This window comes from Oryx dammah, unplaced genomic scaffold (genome assembly GCF_014754425.2).
Source record: "Oryx dammah isolate SB20612 unplaced genomic scaffold, SCBI_Odam_1.1 HiC_scaffold_17, whole genome shotgun sequence".
Taxonomy (NCBI): domain Eukaryota; kingdom Metazoa; phylum Chordata; class Mammalia; order Artiodactyla; family Bovidae; genus Oryx; species Oryx dammah.
In genome coordinates, this window is record NW_024070201.1 from 31,456,524 (window position 1) to 31,474,665 (window position 18,142).

The 18,142-nt window shown below is 47.1% G+C and overlaps 1 protein-coding gene across 1 annotated transcript in view; it reads left to right on the forward strand.

Annotated features, from left to right (window-relative positions):
• The window catches only part of SORL1 (sortilin related receptor 1), a 166,267-nt gene that overhangs the window by 134,546 nt on the left and 13,579 nt on the right, over nucleotides 1-18,142 (forward strand). The window contains exons 34-43 of the mRNA XM_040258233.1: nucleotides 145-271; nucleotides 434-603; nucleotides 3,177-3,289; nucleotides 3,541-3,645; nucleotides 4,455-4,527; nucleotides 8,084-8,166; nucleotides 10,131-10,227; nucleotides 12,518-12,702; nucleotides 16,112-16,231; nucleotides 17,165-17,329. Of these exons, the coding sequence (XP_040114167.1) occupies nucleotides 145-271; nucleotides 434-603; nucleotides 3,177-3,289; nucleotides 3,541-3,645; nucleotides 4,455-4,527; nucleotides 8,084-8,166; nucleotides 10,131-10,227; nucleotides 12,518-12,702; nucleotides 16,112-16,231; nucleotides 17,165-17,329 (1,238 nt within the window). The remainder of the gene's footprint in view (nucleotides 1-144; nucleotides 272-433; nucleotides 604-3,176; nucleotides 3,290-3,540; nucleotides 3,646-4,454; nucleotides 4,528-8,083; nucleotides 8,167-10,130; nucleotides 10,228-12,517; nucleotides 12,703-16,111; nucleotides 16,232-17,164; nucleotides 17,330-18,142) is intronic.

Sequence of the window (18,142 nt, forward strand, 5' to 3'; positions counted from 1 at the left end):
TTTTCTCTGGGGTGTTTTAAGATGATGGTGGCCAGACCATGCAGAGCCCAGTAGGTCTGCCTGAAACCAAGGAACCTCCTGTGTCCTTTGAAATGCAGAGATTTGTAAGGTATCTCTTGCTTTTTCCCCCTTTTCTCTCTCTAGAGGAATTAAATGTATACAAAATACAGAATCTTCAGTGGACAGCAGACTTCTCTGGGGATGTAACTTTGACCTGGACACGGCCCAAGAAGATGCCCTCTGCTTCTTGTGTGTATAACATTTACTACAGGTGGGTCCCTTCTTTGCCACGGGAGAAGAAAATGATGTTTTTATTGCCACTGGGTATTCCATAAACTCTTGTGTGTGCACCGAGCAACTCTGTTGACGGGTTCAGACATCTTGGCCACCCCATGCTGCTTTGATGCGATACTGTCTTTGTTCTCTTGGCCAGGGTGGTTGGAGAGAGCATATGGAATACTCTGGAGACCCACAGCAATAAAACGAGCACAGTATTGAAAGTCTTGAAGCCAGACACCACATATCAGGTCAAAGTCCAGGTCCAGTGTCTGAGCAAGGTGCACAGTACCAACGACTTCGTGACCCTGAGGACTCCCGAAGGATGTGAGTGCCGCAGGGACAAGCCCTTCTGTGGATTTGCAGAGTTTCCCAGGATGCTCAGGGACAGGGCAACCTCACTACATGTGCCGCTTATGTGCCTAAGTTTATAGTCCTGGCTGTCACTCTCCTTATCATAGCAGATAATTTTTTTAAAAAACACAATTCTGTTTTTTGACGTGTAGTTGCTATATAGTGTTTTAGGTAGGTACACAGCAGAGTGATTGAGTTACACATGTATATTGCTCTTCTTTTTCAGATTCGTTTCTATTATAGGTTGTTACAAGATCCTGACTATAGTCCCCAGTGCCCTATAGTAGGTCCTTGTTGTTTATTGCTTTGAATATGCCCAGCTCTTTGTGACCCTATGGACTGTAGCCTGCCAGGCTCCTCTGTCCATGGGGAGGCAAGAATACTGGAGTGGGTAGCCATTTCCTTCTCCAGGGGAATCTTCCCCGATCCAGGGATTGAACATGCATCCCTTACGTCTCCTGCGTTGGCAGGCGGGTCCTTTATGACTAGGGCCACTTGGGAAGCCATTTTATATAGAACAGTGTATATCTGTTAATCCCCAAACCCTCATTTATCCCTTGATCCCTTTCCCCTTCCGTAACCATACATTTGTTTTTGACATCTTAACACGATTTTTTTTTTAATTGAAGTATAATTGACCCACAACACTGTGTTGGTTCCAAATGTATGACATAGTGATTCGATATTTGTGTAATTACAAACCGATCACCGTGCATAATGTTTTTCTCTCTTAGGAAGTTAATTTGATCTCCCCAGCCCTTCCCTCTTTTGCATTTCTTATCTAATTTCTGTCTCTGCCTTCCATCTCTAGGTATTTCCCAGTATTTAGTGCTGAGGAGATGGCATCGTTAATACATGAAGTATGTCAGAAGTATTTGGGGCATACTGTAAAGAAATTTACCAAAGCTCGAGGGTTGTAGAGTTCCCTACTTCCTCCCTTCTTCACAGTAGGTGATGTTGGGTGACTGCGCTTGTTCCCATGACCTTTGCTCCCCAGGTTTTGTGAACTTTTCATTCTCAGTTGCCATCAGAACCGTGTTTACATTTGGAGATGTTAATATGAACCCATGTTCATCTTACTGTGCATGCCTGTGCTTACACATAAAATCTTTATAGGTATATGTATCTGCACAAGTTAGTATACCGCATGCATTTCCTTGTTTCTTCAACTGGGAAGGCCCAGAAAAACTTCGATAGCGTTGAGCACACCTGTCACTCAATCAAGGTTTCTAACACCATTCTTCAGTAAAAGAATACAAGGCTCCTTGAAGAAGTCCAGGCCTGGGGAAGGAGATCTAGAAGATGGTCTTGCCAGGAAGTGAGAATGTACTTACTACGTGAAGGCCACCAGACAGAAAGACAAATATCACATGATAATGCTTATATATGGAATAGAGAAAACTGGTACAAATGAACTTATTTACAAAACGGAAATAGACACACAAACATAGAAACCAAACTTATGGTTACCTAAGGGGAACTGGAGTTGGTGATGGACAGGGAGGCCTGGTGTGCTGCAATTCATGGGGTCGCAGAGAATCGGACACGACTGAGCAACTGAACTGAACTGATAAATTAAGGGTTTAAGCAACTCTAGGAGATAGTGAAGGACAGGGAAGTCTGGCATGCTGCAGTCCATGGGGTCACAAAGAGTCTGACCTGACTTAATGACTTATGACTTATCAACTTATGAACAACGAACAATAAATTAGGAGGTTGGGATTAACAGACGCTACTGTATACAAAACAGATAAACAACAAGGACCTACTGGATAGTACAGGGAACTATACTTCGTATAATGTAATAATCTATAGAGGAAAAGAATCTAAAAAATACATGTATATGTATGTGTATATGCATATAAAAATATATATGTATATATATGTATCTGTGTGTGTGTGTGTATATACATATATATAAATGAACTTCCCAGTGTGTGTGTGTGTGTGTGTGTGTGTGTGTGTGTGTGTGTGTGTGTACATATATATAAATGAACTTCCCAGGTGGTGCTAGTGGTAAAGAACCCTCCCGCCAATATAGGAGACAGAGATGTGGCTTCGGTCCCTGGGTTGGAAAGATCCCCTGGAGGAGGGCATGGCAACCCACTCTAATCCTCTTGCATGGAGTATCCCATGGACAGCAGCTATAATCCATAGGGCCTCAAAGAGTCAGACACAACTAAAGCAATGTAGCACCCATGCACATATATGTAAATATGAGAGTTCAGGGCAGCTGCCTTTGAGAATCAAAACCTCAGCCTGGAAGCCCAGGGCCAATGCTGAGTTAACCTACCCAGGTGATTCTGTCCTGCAGCCCTTAGGAGCCCCCAGCCTATGTCAGACTCTGAACCACTGTTGGTCTGATGGGTGGACAGCAGGGAGGAAAGATGTTCCATCAGTGGGAAGACCAAGCTAACACCCCTTTCTGGTGCACAGGTCCCCTGCTGGCTCTGGATTCTTTCTCGTGTGTGTTTTAAGCTCAGGGACGTTCCTCCAGTTGACAAGGATGCAGATGGATTTTAACCCCATGTGGCTTCTTTTTCCAGTGCCAGATGCCCCTCAAAACCTCCAGCTGTCGCTCCACAGGGAAGTGGAAGGAGTGATCATGGGCCACTGGGCCCCACCCGTCCACACCCATGGCCTCATTCGGGAGTACATAGTAAGTTCCTCCCAGGAGTGGGCAGGGCGTGTGGGTGAGCGTGGGAGATGGCCGGGCCTCCTGGAGCAGAATCATGTTCTGTGCCATGCGGACTTGGTTTGGTACTGCCTTATAATCATCCATCCGCTGGGACACTTTGCAGCCCACCTTCCCCTCTTTCTTCTTGCCTTTTTGTAAGGTGTTATGATGCCCAGACCTTTGGTACCTGTTCATGGTATAGTATTTTTATTTTTATTTTTTTCTCTCTTTAGGTAGAATATAGCAGGAGTGGTTCCAAGACATGGGCCTCCCAGAGAGCTCTTAGCAACTTTACAGAAATAAGGAACCTACTGGTCAACACTCAGTATACGGTCAGAGTGAGTGTTCGCACACGTTTCAGCTGTCTGCCTGGGTGGCCTGGGATCATAGGGAGATGGTTGCACTTTCATGAGAACTCCAGGCCTTCTTTTACGAGGTGCTGACTCGTGGTCTGCTCAATACCCAGTCCCTTGCTCTGGGAGCTCATGTTTTCTTTTAGTCTCTCAAATCAAGGCCACATAGAGAACTCAAATCAACCTTCACTCAAATAACTGAGAATTGATTATTAATGCAGCTCTCCCTGCTGTTAACCCAGATATTCTGCTAGCATTCCAGTTCCAGTTTCTTTTGCACCCACCTCTTATCTTTAGCTGCAGGGAGAGACAGAGCTGTGATAAGTGGCATTTATGAAATGATCTTCTGGAGTTCTTATGAAATAGATTGTCAAAATCTTCAGTAGAAAAAAGAGTTGGTGCACAGCATGTTTGGAGACCACTGAGTGCATTCACAAGCTCCCTTACACTGAGAGTCTCATACCTGTGTATGGTTCTGCATATACATGGACATACACACGCACGCACGCACTCCCTCTCTCTCACACCCCTGCCCTTTAGCAAAACTTTGACACCTGTCAATCAACAGAAATTTCCTAATTTCAGCTTTGTCACAGTTCCCTTTCCCCAGGTTGCCTCCTGTGCTCTCTTTCCCTGTCTTATTTCCCTTGCAGGCGCCTCAGACTATCTCGCATCCCTCTGTGTGTATTTCTTCCACCCATATTGCCAAAGCCTCACCTCTTTTGCCCACTTGGGATTCTCGCTGTGTGGCATGTTGCCTTTATTTCATACTAATTCACACTCTGATTTGAAAGGTGGCTGCGGTGACCAGTCGTGGAATAGGAAATTGGAGCGATTCTAAATCCATTACCACCATAAAAGGACAAGGTAAATGATTCCAGCGTTTGCAGATTTAGAGAAGATAGAAACCCTTAGAAAAAACTGTGTGACTGGCAAATGAAGACGCATAGATCAGAATAGGTAAACTTCTCACAACAGGTAAACTTCTCTGGGTGTTTCTGCTGTGCTTTAGACATGAAGTCTTTTTGCGGGGACTGTTGATCATTCCTCCTTCTATATAGAACTGGGCATCTGTTGTAACAAAAGCATACAGGTGGATTTCTGAAGGCCGCCATGCCCAGCTCTGTTTCTCAGGGGGAGTATCCATGACATAAGGAGTCCTCCTTTCTCAGCCAAGATAAAGATGGTCTTGTCCATTTCATCTGTGGGGTGCTGTAAGAGAGTGCCATGCCTACACTCGTTACTGCCATGGGGAAGCCACCAACAACACGTAGGTGGCAGTTTCTGTTTTTCTATTGCTGCTGCTGCTGCTGCTAAGTCGCTTTAGTCATGTCCGACCCTGTGCAACCCCATAGACGGCAGCCCACCAGGCTCCTCTGTCCCTGGGATTCTCCACTGGAGTGGGTTGCCATTTCCTTCTATCACTAGAGCTGATCAAAGTCATGGACCTGGAAGGCTGTCATGCCAGCTGCTCTGCATATACCAGCTTATCTCATTGAGCTCTCAGAACAACTGTAAGGACAGATAAGGGAATGGAAAGGTTGTGTCATTTGCACATAGAGCTGGGGTTGGAACCTGATCTGCTGACTCCAGAACCTGAGCCCTGAACCCCTGCAGGGCCTGCCTTTGGGCGGGGCTTCTCACTTGGCACGTGTGCCTCACATGTGCTGCCAGTCCATCCTCGGTGTAGAGTAGGAGCCGATGAAATCACGGATGAGTGAGTGACCTGAAACAAGTGAACGGAAGGCTCTGATGCTCAGTGGGAGACGCACCAGCTCATCTTCCTGATCTTAGCCTTGCCACTTTCATTTCTGGATTGGTGGATGGGTACAAAAGCTGGAAATGCCACCAGGAATGTGATCGGGGGATTATGCTTTAACCTGAGCCTGTGAGAAATAGGCTCTGGGTCTTGAAGAGTCACGGTCTGGTTGCCTTTAAAAACATGGGGTGGTTGAGATCGGCGCAGGGGCCAAGCTGAACTTCGTGAAGCCAGCCAGTCTGTGAATCGGGGAGATTGTACATGTTGGAAAATGTGTGCTGAGTTCACACTCCTTAGAGTTGTGTTTTGTTTTCTTTTTTCTTTTTTTTTTTTAGTTATTTTTGGCTGTGCGGGGTCTTTGTTGGTGCAAGGGTTTTTCTCTGGTTGCAGCAAGCAAAGACTACTCTATAGTGCTTGGGCTTCTCATCGCAATACCTTCTTGCTGCAGAGAAAGGGCTCTAGGGTGCGTGTGTTTCAGCTGTCGCAGCTCGTGGGCTCTCGAGCACAGGCTCAGTAGCTGTGGCTCAGTTGTTCTGCAGCACGTGGGATCTTCCTGGACCAGGGATCGAACCCCTGTTCTCCTGCATTGGCAGGTAGATTGTTTACCACTGAGCCACCAAAGAAGCTCCTCCCCTAGAGTTTTGACTGTGGTATTATTTTCCTCTACGATCAGTCAGAACATACTGACCATACCTACTGAAAAGGAGGGACATTGGAAAGTCATCAGGAAAACAGGTAGCATCTTGTAGTCCTCATCACAGTTCACACCTGCATTTGAAAATCTCAGTGATTGGGTGTTGCTGCTCTCAGGAGACCTGGGTTCGACCCCTGGGTCGGGAAGATCTCCTGGAGAAGGGAATAGCAATCCACTCTAGTATTCTTGCCTGGGAAATCCCATGGATAGAGGAGCCTGGCGGGCTACAAGGCCATGGGGTTGCAAAGAGTCGGATATGACTTAGCGATTAAACAGCAACAACATTGATTTTTAGGATGAACCTCAACTCCTCATATGTGTATTGGTTAGAAGGCAACTGTGTGCAGAGTCAAAAAGCATGTGTTATGATCTGTGTGTGATCTCGGGTCCTAGTAAGGTAGGAAGATGGGATTCGAGACAGCAGGAGCATCACCCAGAATCACCACCATCATCGTGGACACAGTGGGTTAGTGGTAACAACAGCCGCCGTGTTTTGAGCACTGCAGCAAGCACCTTGCAGGTTGTTTTTATAGGAATTTATCTCTCCTAATCCTTATCAACCCTGTGAGTATTCTTACACTTATTGGGTGGCTGAGGACACTGGGACTTGGAGAGGATTGTGCTGTAACTTCCACCACTATGATTATAACCCAGGTCAGGTTAATAGCAGCACCTGAACTATTTTGCTCTGAGCTGGCTGCCTGCAACTCCTAATACCCTTTCTTCTTCTGCATGCTGTATTTTCCTCAAGCCCACTTTTATTGAACATCTAGAGAGACTCCTGTAATGTTTGAACCATCTCTTTGCCGCCAAGTCTTAGCTACTCCTTTGGGTCTTTCTTGCCTTGCTGATATAAAAGGCATATGTGCTGAGAATCTAATCCATTTGAATGTTATATTCTGATGAAGCTGACCCCATCAAGCCCTCTTAGGTTACACCTGCAGGACACTGCTGGGTTTCTGGTGGGTAGACATTCAAAATGACCAGTGTGGTGCTATTCACTTGAGCCAAGAGGAGTCTTTTTCTCTCTGCTACCCTTTCCCTGCCCCCTTAGCTCCCAGGCTGAGCTCTGGTGTTTTTTTTTTTTTTAGATTAAATCTATTAATTAGGCAGCATGGGGTCTTAATTGTGGCACACAGGATGTTTTGTTGGGGTGCACAGCTTCTCTAGTTGTAGTGTGTGGGCTTAGTTGCTCCGTGGCATGTGGAGTCTTAGTTCCCTGACCAGGATTGAACCCACATCCCCTGTATTGCAAGGCAGATTCTTAACCACTGGACCACTCAGGGAAGTCCCAAGCTCTGATCTTGATGAGGATGCCAGTATCTCATCAGGTCTTTAATCTGTCATGGGTGGGACTTTACCGGAAAGAGAGAAAGGGAACTTTGAGTATCAAGACACATTATTTTAGTGAATTTTCCCATCTCTGTGAAGTACAGATGGTATCTCTAGGTTTAGCAAGGACAGGTAACTCGCCCCAGGGCACACGGTTGCTAAGTGTCTCAACAGGAATTTGAATTCCAGGGCCCAGATTCTTTCCATTTCGTCCTGCGTACATCTACAAGTTAGGACTTAAGATTTAGCATGCTGTCAACCTTCAAAAAGGACCTGAGGCCACGGGGACTTCACTGGTGCCAGTACAGTTGCTTCACCCCCAGACTTTTCAGAACCAGGCTGAAGCTGGGCTGATTTGGGGCATTTACATAATGGATCTTTTCTGCTCGACCCAATTGCCGGGATAGCTGACCCAGCCGAGATAGTTCTGTGTTCACCAGGCAACTGTGGACCCAGCCCCAGCCTCAGCCTCAGGGCAACAGTAGTAAAAGCGTAGAGGAGTCAGAAGTGCCAAAGCAACGCCTTTTCTTTCCCAACTGAAAGATCGCTTTGTCCCTTGAGTTGAAAACTGTGAAGTCCTGCCTTCTTCACTTTTCATCACACGGTTTCTCTCTTTGAATTCCCTTTTTTGTTCTCAGTGATCCCACCACCAGACATCCGCATTGACAGCTACGGTGAAAATTTTCTAAGCTTTACCCTCTCCATGGACACGGACATCAAGGTAACGTGGACTTTCAAACCGGCAGTCAGGTGGGGCTTTACTTTGCGTGGGAACCGATAGAGCAGAGGACAGGAAGATTAAGAGAAAAGAATGACTCGTTCCAGCGAAGCTAAAATACCACACCTAGGCTGGCTCCTTCCCCCACGAAGAACAACTAGAGTCTTCCCATGTAATTATTCTCCCTCAGCCTGGTGCCTTTTTTTTTTTTTAACCATATAATTAAATGGTTCACAGCTACAGTGCAAATAAAGAGTTGGTGTTAACAGAATATGTTTGCCCTGTAATTTTCAGCTTTGTTGGATTTCCTGGTTGCTGAGCGCTAATGTAGAGATTCCCTCAGTGGAAGAGGGTCTTAGGGAAGAGTCAGAAACCTCGGACACATATCCACCTGTGTGCACCCAGAGTCCTTCCCCTTCCAGCACCTTCATGCCCTCTGCTTGGTCCATCAGGGTGGCCACCTTCCCCGTAGCTGTCTGTGTCCCCTGGTTTCTCACGCTGCCGTTCACCTTCCATAGTGTTTTCTCCTCTTTGTTTTTCCTCATATCCGTCCCAGATGGTGGGACCAAAGGCCTGCAGAGTCCTCGTGCCATTGACTGCGCTACAGTGTGGTCTCAATGCTCTTGGCTTCAGGGACCGCTGATGCCAGAAATGGCCTTGCGTAGACCTTGTCTCTCTAGTCTTTGGTCTTGAACACATTTTAATTTGGGTCATTGTCTAATATTGTTAAAGACTTTTAGGTCAAATCTTTCTGTGAGCTCAGGACTCAGAGGAGGAAGTCTTTCCTGACTCATGGATATATTTGCTTCTGTTAGACAGTGGGGGCTTCCCTGGTGGCTCAGATGGTAAAGAATCTGCCTGCAGTGTGGGAGACCTGGATTTGATTCTGGGTCAGGAAGATCCCCTGGAGAAGGGAATGGCAACCCACTGCAGTATTCTTGCCTGGAGAAGCCCACGAGATCTGACCAAGCCACCTTCATTGTGACCTCTTGGCCTTGACTGCAAGGACTACCTGAGCTAAGCACGCGTGTGTGTGCTAAGTTGCTTCAGCCGTGTCCGACTCTTTTCGATCCTATGGACGATAGCCCGCCAGGCTCCTCTGTCTGTGGGATTCTCCTGGCAAGAATACTGGGGTGGGTTGCTATGCCCTTCTCTAGGAGGTCTTCCTGACCCAGGGATCGAACCCGCATCTCCTGTAGCTCCTGCACGGCCTGTGGATACTTTACTGCTCAGCCACCGAGGACGCCCATCTGAGCTAAGATGGATCCTTAATTACTGTAATCTAATTACCTTTTCAGATTTTCTTCTTTGTTCCCTTTTAGTTGGTTCTTGTCCTTTTATTTTGCATTAATTTTTTTGTTTCCTTGAATCTATTTAACAATATTTTAAAATTGGAGTATAATTGTGTTAGTTTCTGCTGTACAGTAGCATGAATCAATTATATGTGTACATATATCCCCTCTCTTTTGAGCCTCCTTCCTTCCATCCCACCCCTCTAGGTCATCTCAGAGCACCGAGGTAATCTCTGTGCTGTACAGCAACTTCCCACTGGCTTTCTATTGTAACACATCATAGTGTGTATGTTTGTCCCATCCTCTCCTTCTGCCCCTGTATCCACAAGTTCATTCTCCTTGTCTGCGTCTCTGTTCCCATCCTGCAAATAGGTTCATCAGTAACATTTTTCTAGATTGCTTATATATATGTGTGTGTATATAGATATATATGTTAATACACAATAGAATCTATATTTTATGTTATAAATTGTTGCACATTCATTTTTAGAAGCTTGGAGGAGTATGATTGTTCAGGGCTAGCACAAATAGAACTGGTCTAAGGACCCAAAGGGCCAGCCCGTTCTTTATAATAAGGGAGATACCCAAGGAACAGCAGGGAAGTCCTGCGCTTCCTGTCTGGTGAGGTCTGTGCGTGTGCACTGCCCGTGTAACCTGGCTCTTGACTCTCGGCAGGTGAATGGCTATGTGGTGAGCCTCTTCTGGTCGTTTGACGCCCACAGACAGGAGAAGAGAACGTTGAACTTCCGAGGGACCGTCTTGTCGCAGAAAGGTAGCGTCCCGGAGCTAGTTGGTGTGTAAGCAGGAAGGAGGAAGGCTAGACTGAGGCTTTCCTGGCAGTAGAGCTTGTGTGGGGGGCCAGGAAAGGTGAGGGGTCTTCTCTGCAGCCGTTCTGAGTGGGCCCGTGTTGTCCATGGAAGATCCTGTCAGTGGCTCCTGAGCCCAGGTGAGGAATCCACTGGGTGGTTCCCCAAATCCCCCTTCTAATCTGATGGCTCTTCAGGGAAGTTGGAGGCTTAAAAAGGATGAAACGCTGGAAAGAAGTCAGATTAACCTTTTACAGATAATGTTTTCCCTCCCCAAAGAATTCTCGGGATTAATTACCTCTCTTTTTAACCCCCTGGTTCGCTCCTCTTTTGCTGATATTAACACAAGGTGGTGTAGGGCTGTGGCGTAATTGGCATTTTGTAAATATTTGTTGAACAAATGGGCCAATAGACTGAGAGAAGAAGGGGTTCCAGTTCATCTTGGATCTGTGTAAATAGTGAATCTCAAAGTCCTCACATCTGAAAATAGGCTAAAGGAAGGATTTTAATTCCTTCTAAGACAAAACCTTCAATGGCCAAGGCTGCATGTGAATGTAGAGAAGGACATGAGAGCTTCTTTTCCCTTCTAACCTGATTGCAAAGTACTTCCAATCCTAACAAGTATTCTATAATATATGTATACACATACATAGGTTGCCCAAGGAGGTTACACAAGAGTAAAGCTATCATTGGGTACTTAGCGTGTGCAAGCATTTACCCAGCAGGCACTCTGTGTGTGTTTTATTACCTAACATTTCAAAAATGATGCTGCGGGATATCCTCATTTTATGGATCAGAACATAAGGTTCAGGGATCGAGTGGTTCCCTCAGAAGGCAGCAGAGCCGGGATTGGAAGCCACATCTCTAATTCCGAAGGCTGCGATCCCATTGCCCCCACATCACACCAAGAGAAACTGGTGGAGTGGGGGACAAAAGTCCCACGAGCCACTGGCTGAGACCCACAAAGGCCTGCTTCGCGCCAGGGGCCAGGCAAAGCACTCGTTGATGAGCGTTTTCTTTTTTATTCCCTGCAACAGCCAGCCACTGTAAGTGCTATTATTCTACATCTTACCAACAAGGATGTGGACTTGGAGAGTTTGAATACTTTACTCTTGGCTTCTGCAACCAGGAAGCATAGAGTTAGGCCTTGAACCCAAGTCCTCTTGACTCCAGAGGCTGTCCTCTTAGCATATCCTTCTTTTTTTTTCTGCTTGATATTTATTTCTATGGAAATATAGTTGATTTACAATGATAACAGTGATTTACAATGTTACATTTACAATGTTTAATTCCCATTAAGCATATCCTTCTTATGGCTCACTGCTCTTTTAGTTTCTGGTGACAGTTTCCCGACTTAGAAAGGGGCATATCTTTATTACAGAAAATTTAGAAAACAAAAACATGTATAATAAAATTTTTGAATTCCTATAATTTCACTTCCTAGGGAAACCACTTTTATTAATAATTTTGAGTATCTCCTAACTTCGTACTTTTCCTCCTCATTGATTTCTTTATATATACTGTATATACTTTACTTCCTGCTTTTTTTACTGAATCTAAATCACAGAATTTTCCAGTCGCACTATGTATTCTTGGAAACAACTTCTAGTGGCTGTGTAACAGTTCATGGAATGGACATGAAGTTCACGGATGCACCTAATTTAACTGTTGCCTTGTTGTTGGGTGATCAGATGATTATACTTTTTTCTGCTGCAACAAATCCAGTGACAGACATCCTGATTGCACAACTTTTTGGATCCCTCTCTTGTACCTGGATTGAAGATTATGAAGGATTTCAAGACCCTCACAAGGCCAAATGGCTCTCCACAAGGATCGTATCAATTTATATCCACAGATGGTCAGCTTTAAAGGAATTTTTTCCATGCCCATGCACTGTGTTATTTGCAGTTTTCATTAATAAATCATGCTGAGTGAATTCAGAAAATAATAAACTTCCTACATGAGAGACTCACTTAAATGGAGAGGTTACATTGGAAAAAATAGGTGGACTTCCCTGGTGGTCCAGGGGTTAAGATTCCACACTGCTAACACAGTGGGTGAGAGTTCGATCCCTGATTGAGGGGCTAAGATCCTACATGCCGCATGGCACAGTCAAAAGATAAAAAGGAAAAAAAATGTAAAAAAATAAGGTGTACATATAAAGACATGTGCAAAAGAAGAAAATTTGTTTTTAATTTAAAAATTGAGTGTGCGTATAAAGACCACTGCTCCAACCCTTTGACCCTGTTTCCCCAGTTGGCAACCTGACAGCTCATACGCCCTACGAGATTTCTGCCTGGGCCAAGACCGACCTGGGGGACAGTCCTCTGGCATTCAAGCGTGTCACAACCAGAGGTGTCCGCCCACCCGCCCCGAGCCTCAAAGCCAAGGCCATCAATCAGACGGCAGTGGAATGCACCTGGACCGGCCCCAGGAATGTGGTAAGTCAGCCTGGATGACCTCTGCAGACTGAGGATGGACCCTCCCCTGGCACTAGGCCACCGGACACCCCCAGGGCTCCCCCCGCCACTGCCCTTTTTCCTTATCCCAAACACAAGCTAGCCTCTTGGTCAGCTCTGGATTGCCTCCAAGAGGCACCTGACATCCCTTTCTACAACCTGGCCTGGCATCTAAGAAAAAAGAACCCTGTTGTTTAAGCCGAGTATGAAGAGGGGTCACATTCCTGATCAGGCACTGCGGGGGGCCGGGGGGTCTTACCTGGGGATGGGTGAGAAGTCAGTTGCCTTGACAATGAGTATGGCACCTGAGGACCATGCCCGGGTTCCTCTCGCCCCTCCCCCACCGGGGGATCCCCCATCCACAGGGTGTCTTCTCGGCCGCCGCCCCCATAAGACATGCCTCCCTATTCATTCCAGGGTCCCCACTGCACTTGTACTTGGGTCTTTTTGTTTCTTTTATTTATTCATTTTAATGCATTTGATGCACTGGGATTAGATCCGTGCTGCTTTTTGAGTCTGGTTTTGCCTTCCCACCCTCCCCAGTGCGCACCTTCCTTTGCTTTTAGGCACATCTTCCCAGGGCTGTTTCCATCCACCTCCTGCCTCTGCCCCATGGCTCTTGCTCTGTCTTCCCTGGAAACTTTCTCCCTCCTGCTGTGCAGTCAAATCCTAGCTCTTCTACTTGGTCTCCTTCCCTTAAGAACTAAATCCTTAGAGTTGGTGCCATGCAGCCTGTTTCATCAGACGCTGCGGATCTGATTTGATATCTCCTGTCTACTCTCATCTCCCTAGCTAGTTGATAAGATCTTGAAGGGAAGGGTCATTTTCTGAGTTTTCCAAATGGGAAAGTGTGTGGGACTAAATCTGTAAGACTCCTCAGTGGCTGGTGAGGAGGAATTGGCCTCTGTCTTCTGAGGGCGCATCCAGTGTGCATTGGGGGCAGCACTGGTTCGTGGGGAAAGAAGCAAGGTTTGCCAGTAACTGTCTGCGCTCAGCCGTGAAGAAGGAAGGGGAGGTGACAGTTGTTGAGCACCTACTGTGTACCAGGCATGATGCCCATGCTCCATCCACAGTCTCCCCCTTCCTACTTTTATCAGCTCTATGGGGTAAATGTTTCTGCTCTACCAGTGAGGAGACCACGGCCCGGAGGGGTGAGGTCACTGGCCGCAGTCAAGGGTTAGTCAGCAGCAGGTCCAGCTGGAGTAACAGTCTGGGCGCTTCTGTCACTCTTGGACCTCACTCTGAGGCAGGGACGGGGATGAGATGCCCAGAGCCACCCCTGGGCTCTGTTTTACCTGGAACTGGACTCACCTCAGAGAGGGCCCTCTGTCTCTGGTTTATGTGCCCAACTCAGGCCTGCCTACCTGTCACACCCAGCCATCTGCACAGAGTAGGCGTGTCTATAGAGCACTGGTCTGCGACTTGATTTTGGTGTCTTATCACATGTGAACTTGGAGGAGGAGCCTCCTCCATGTTGAGTCTGCTTGCACTCATGGTAGCCTTCTGAGGGTCAGGGGCCCACGGAGTGCCCTGAACGAAGCTCTCAGCTTCCACCTGTCTCCAGCTCACTGTGGATGCTGGAGTCTCCCCCAGAGTTGTTGTCTCCACCACCACAGCTGTTCCTATCACTGCAAGTGTGGCCTTCTTACACCCTGGCTCCCTGGGCTCTGGGGTCCCCTTTCCTGGCTCTTGGCTGGAGCCCCCATCACGTGGTGGCCACAGGCCCATCCTCTCCAGACCTGCCTGCACCCTGGGTCCCCCTCTGCTGTCCCATCTGAACTCGCTCGTTCCCCTATTCCTGCTCCATTCCTATTTGTTTATCTGGGACATGAGAATCCCTGATGGGTTTCCTGCACCCCCAGGGCTTCTCCAGACCTGTACGGTTTTCAAGTCTCCCGTCTTGCCTGCTTATATGCTCGTGGAGAAAATGCCCTCTGTCTCTACCTTACAAAGAAATCATCCTCACACTTACCCTGTTATAAACACTCCCAGCCTTCACTTTGCTCTCTACAAGGGCCATCAGACTCCCACCTCCTGCTTTAAACTCCATGTATATCACTTAGGGTTAAGAATGGCCACATAGAACAGGAGTGGCTTTCAACAGTTTATTTCCCTCCTAATTATGAGTTGTTCAGAGTTTGGAGTTCAACCATCCGGGGCTTCTATATTAGCAACATCGTTTGATCCGTTTCCCAGGCCCTACCGACAAAGGTCTGTGTAGTCAGAGCTGTGGTTTTTCTTATATGGATGTGAGAGTTGGACCATAAAGAGGGCTGAGCACTGAAGAATTGATGCTTTCAAACTGTGGTGCCAGAGAAGACTCTTGAGAGTCCTTTGGATAGCAAGGAGATGAAACCAGTCAATCCTAAAGGAAATTAACCCTGAATATTCATTGGAAGGACTGATGCTGAAGCTCCAATACTTTGGCCACCTGATGCAAAGAGCTGACTCATTGGAAAAGATTGAGGGGAAGATTGAGGGCAAAAGAAGAAGGGGGGGTGACAGAGAATGAGATGGTTGGGTGGCATCACTGATTGAATGGACGAGTTTGAGCAAACTCCAGGAGATGGTGAAGAACAGGAAAGCCTGGCTTGCTGCAGCCCTTGGGGTTGCAAAGAGTTGAGCACAACTTAGTGACTGAATGACAACAGCCAGTGCCCTGCCACCCTGGCCTGTGGCAGGGCTTTCAGTCCAGGGGTTGGACTGGCCCACGTCACCGTGTATACTCCAGGCAGCGGGAGGGGGAAGAAGTGCTCTCCCTGCATTTCCATGAGCCCCACTGAGGTCCTGCCCAGGATGTCTGCTAACATCTTGTTGACCATCCCTGTCACCTGGCCTCTCCTGCCTGGAGGAGGGAGGTGGGATGCAGGATGCGGGCTTGTTTCCAGGTAGCAACTCACTGAGAACCAGGATTCTGCTGCGGGGGGAGGGGCGATCAGGGACCTGCTGGGCAGCCGGCAGTGTCCGCCCTCCCTCCACACACTCTCTCCACCAGCTTGCACACTCGCTACCCCCATCACAGTAGAAGAGTGTCCCCACTTCTTGGTCATTCCCTCTTTTTCCCAGCTTATCATGCAGTCTTCTAGGATAGCTTCCAGGAGTTTTGTATTTACAACTCGTTATTTATAAATCTGTTTTTCTTCTTTGCCTGGCTTTCCTCAAGAAAGCGAGCTCTGAGGACAGAGACCACGTCTTGTTTGTCTTCGTAGGTGGGAAGCCGCTGCCTGGCCCAGGGTGCCTTCTCTGTAAACGCTGATGAAATAGATGCCGAGTGAAGACTTCTTTGTGTGCTCATGTGGAGCAGTTCCCAGGGTCTTAAATCAGGGCTTTCATGAGAGTGAGGTCACTGGCCACTGAACTGGTGCCCTTTTCTGATCTCTCCTTTTACCAGGTTTACGGTATCTTCTATGCCACGTCCTTTCTTGACCTCTATCGCAACCCCAAGAGCTTGACTACTTCGCAGCACAACAGAACAGTCCTTGTCAGTGGGGACGAGCAATATTTGTTTCTGGTAAGTTTCCTAATGCCAGGAGCACAGAGGAATGTTTTATTTTTTGAGGAGGTCTTAATTGCAGGGCTCCACGCTCAGACCGAGGACCTGGGGAGCTGGAGATGCGGATTCCAGGATCCGTGTGTGTGTGCGCGTGTGCGTGGGTATGCATTCAGTGTGAGGGGGTGGGAGGAGGGAAGGAAAGGGATGAGAGGATAGTTCTTCTCCACAAGCATCAGGTTTTTACTTGAAGCACAGAATGAACGGCCACTTAACCATCTGCAGCTCCCTTGTGCAGGACTGAGAACTTGGTAATGGGTCTCAGGAATAGATGAAAGCTTGTATCAGATTCCACTTCTAGGAATTTAGCCACACTTTTACATGTGTGCCAAGGTATATGGAAAATCATGTTTGCGCTACTATTACTTGTAAAAACAAAAGATTTGAAACAAACATCTATCAGGAGAAGACTGGTTAAAAGTATTACAGCTTATCTTTGAGATGGAATACAGGGCAGTCATCCAGCACAAATACAACAAACTAAATGTACTGATTTGGAAAAATTCCCAAGCGGTATTATTAAGTAAAAGAACCAAAGAGCATAATTACGTGTGTAATGGTTTTCCATTTGTGTAAAAGAGTTAAGGACAATAAGTTATACATACACACACAGGCATAAGCACACACATGTATGTATGTATGTATCTACACACACACACCCTCCCATCCCTATGTATCTGTGCTTATATTTGCATGGAACATTTCTGGAAGGAAGCATGTAAGATCATTACTAGTACTGCCTGTGGGAAATGGATGAGAGATCTGGGGTAGGTGGGGGCTTATCCTGCATCTTTTTGTGTGCCTTGAATGTTAACTGTGTACGTGTGTCACTGTGTTGTTGGGGAAAAAATGGTTTGCTGACCACTGCGTGAGTTCGCGTGCTGTTTGTTTCAGGTCCGGGTGGTGGTGCCTTACCAGGGGCCGGCCTCTGACTATGTCGTGGTGAGGATGATCCCGGACAGCCGGCTTCCTCCCCGCCATCTTCACGTGGTCCGTATGGGCAAAACCTCTGCTGTCATCAAGTGGGAATCCCCGTACGATTCTCCGGACCAGGACCTGGTGAGCGGGCCAGGCATGCGGGCGACCTTGCTTACTCTGGACGTGGTTTGGTCTGGGGGCAGGGGAGTCCTGTAATGGGGCAGGAAACCCAGGCCTGGTGCATGGAGCTCAGCAGGAGGTTCCCCCCGCTCCATTTCTGCCTCACGAAAGACAGGATCCTCATAGGTATCTTCTCTTTGTGGTCATGTCCTGGCTGCTTTATTGGTTTGTTCCTCCTTTTCTCTGCCTTCACCAACAGTTGGCCTGCAGGTTAAATCTAGCCCACTGCCTATTTTTCTAAATAAAGTTTTATTAGAACCAAGTTATACCCATTTATTTACATGTTATCTATGGCTACTTTCATGCTACAAACAAGAGAGTTGAGTAATTGCAGTACATACCATGTAACCTTCAAGGCTAAGATATTTACCGTCTGAACCTTTATAAAAAAAGCTTGCTGGCCCTGCCCTAGGAGAGGGCTCCCTGGTGGCTCAGTGGTAAAGAATCCACTAGCCAGTGCAGAAGGCACGCATTTGATCCCTGGGTTCGGAAGATCCCCTGGAGAAGGAAATGGCAACCCACTCCAGGATTCTTGCCTGAGAAATCCATGGACAGAGGATCCTGGCATGCTGCAGTCCTTGGGGTTGCAAGAATCTGATAGACCTTGGCAACTAAACAACTGACCCTAAAAGAAGAGGCATTTATTCTAGAAACATCTCCCGCTTTCACTTTCCCAGGCTGCTTTGACCTCCATCCCCTCGCCCTCCCTGCCATCCCAGGGGTGGGTGGTTTTTGGGATCATACTGATAATTCTGTGCACAGTTCTGTGCATGA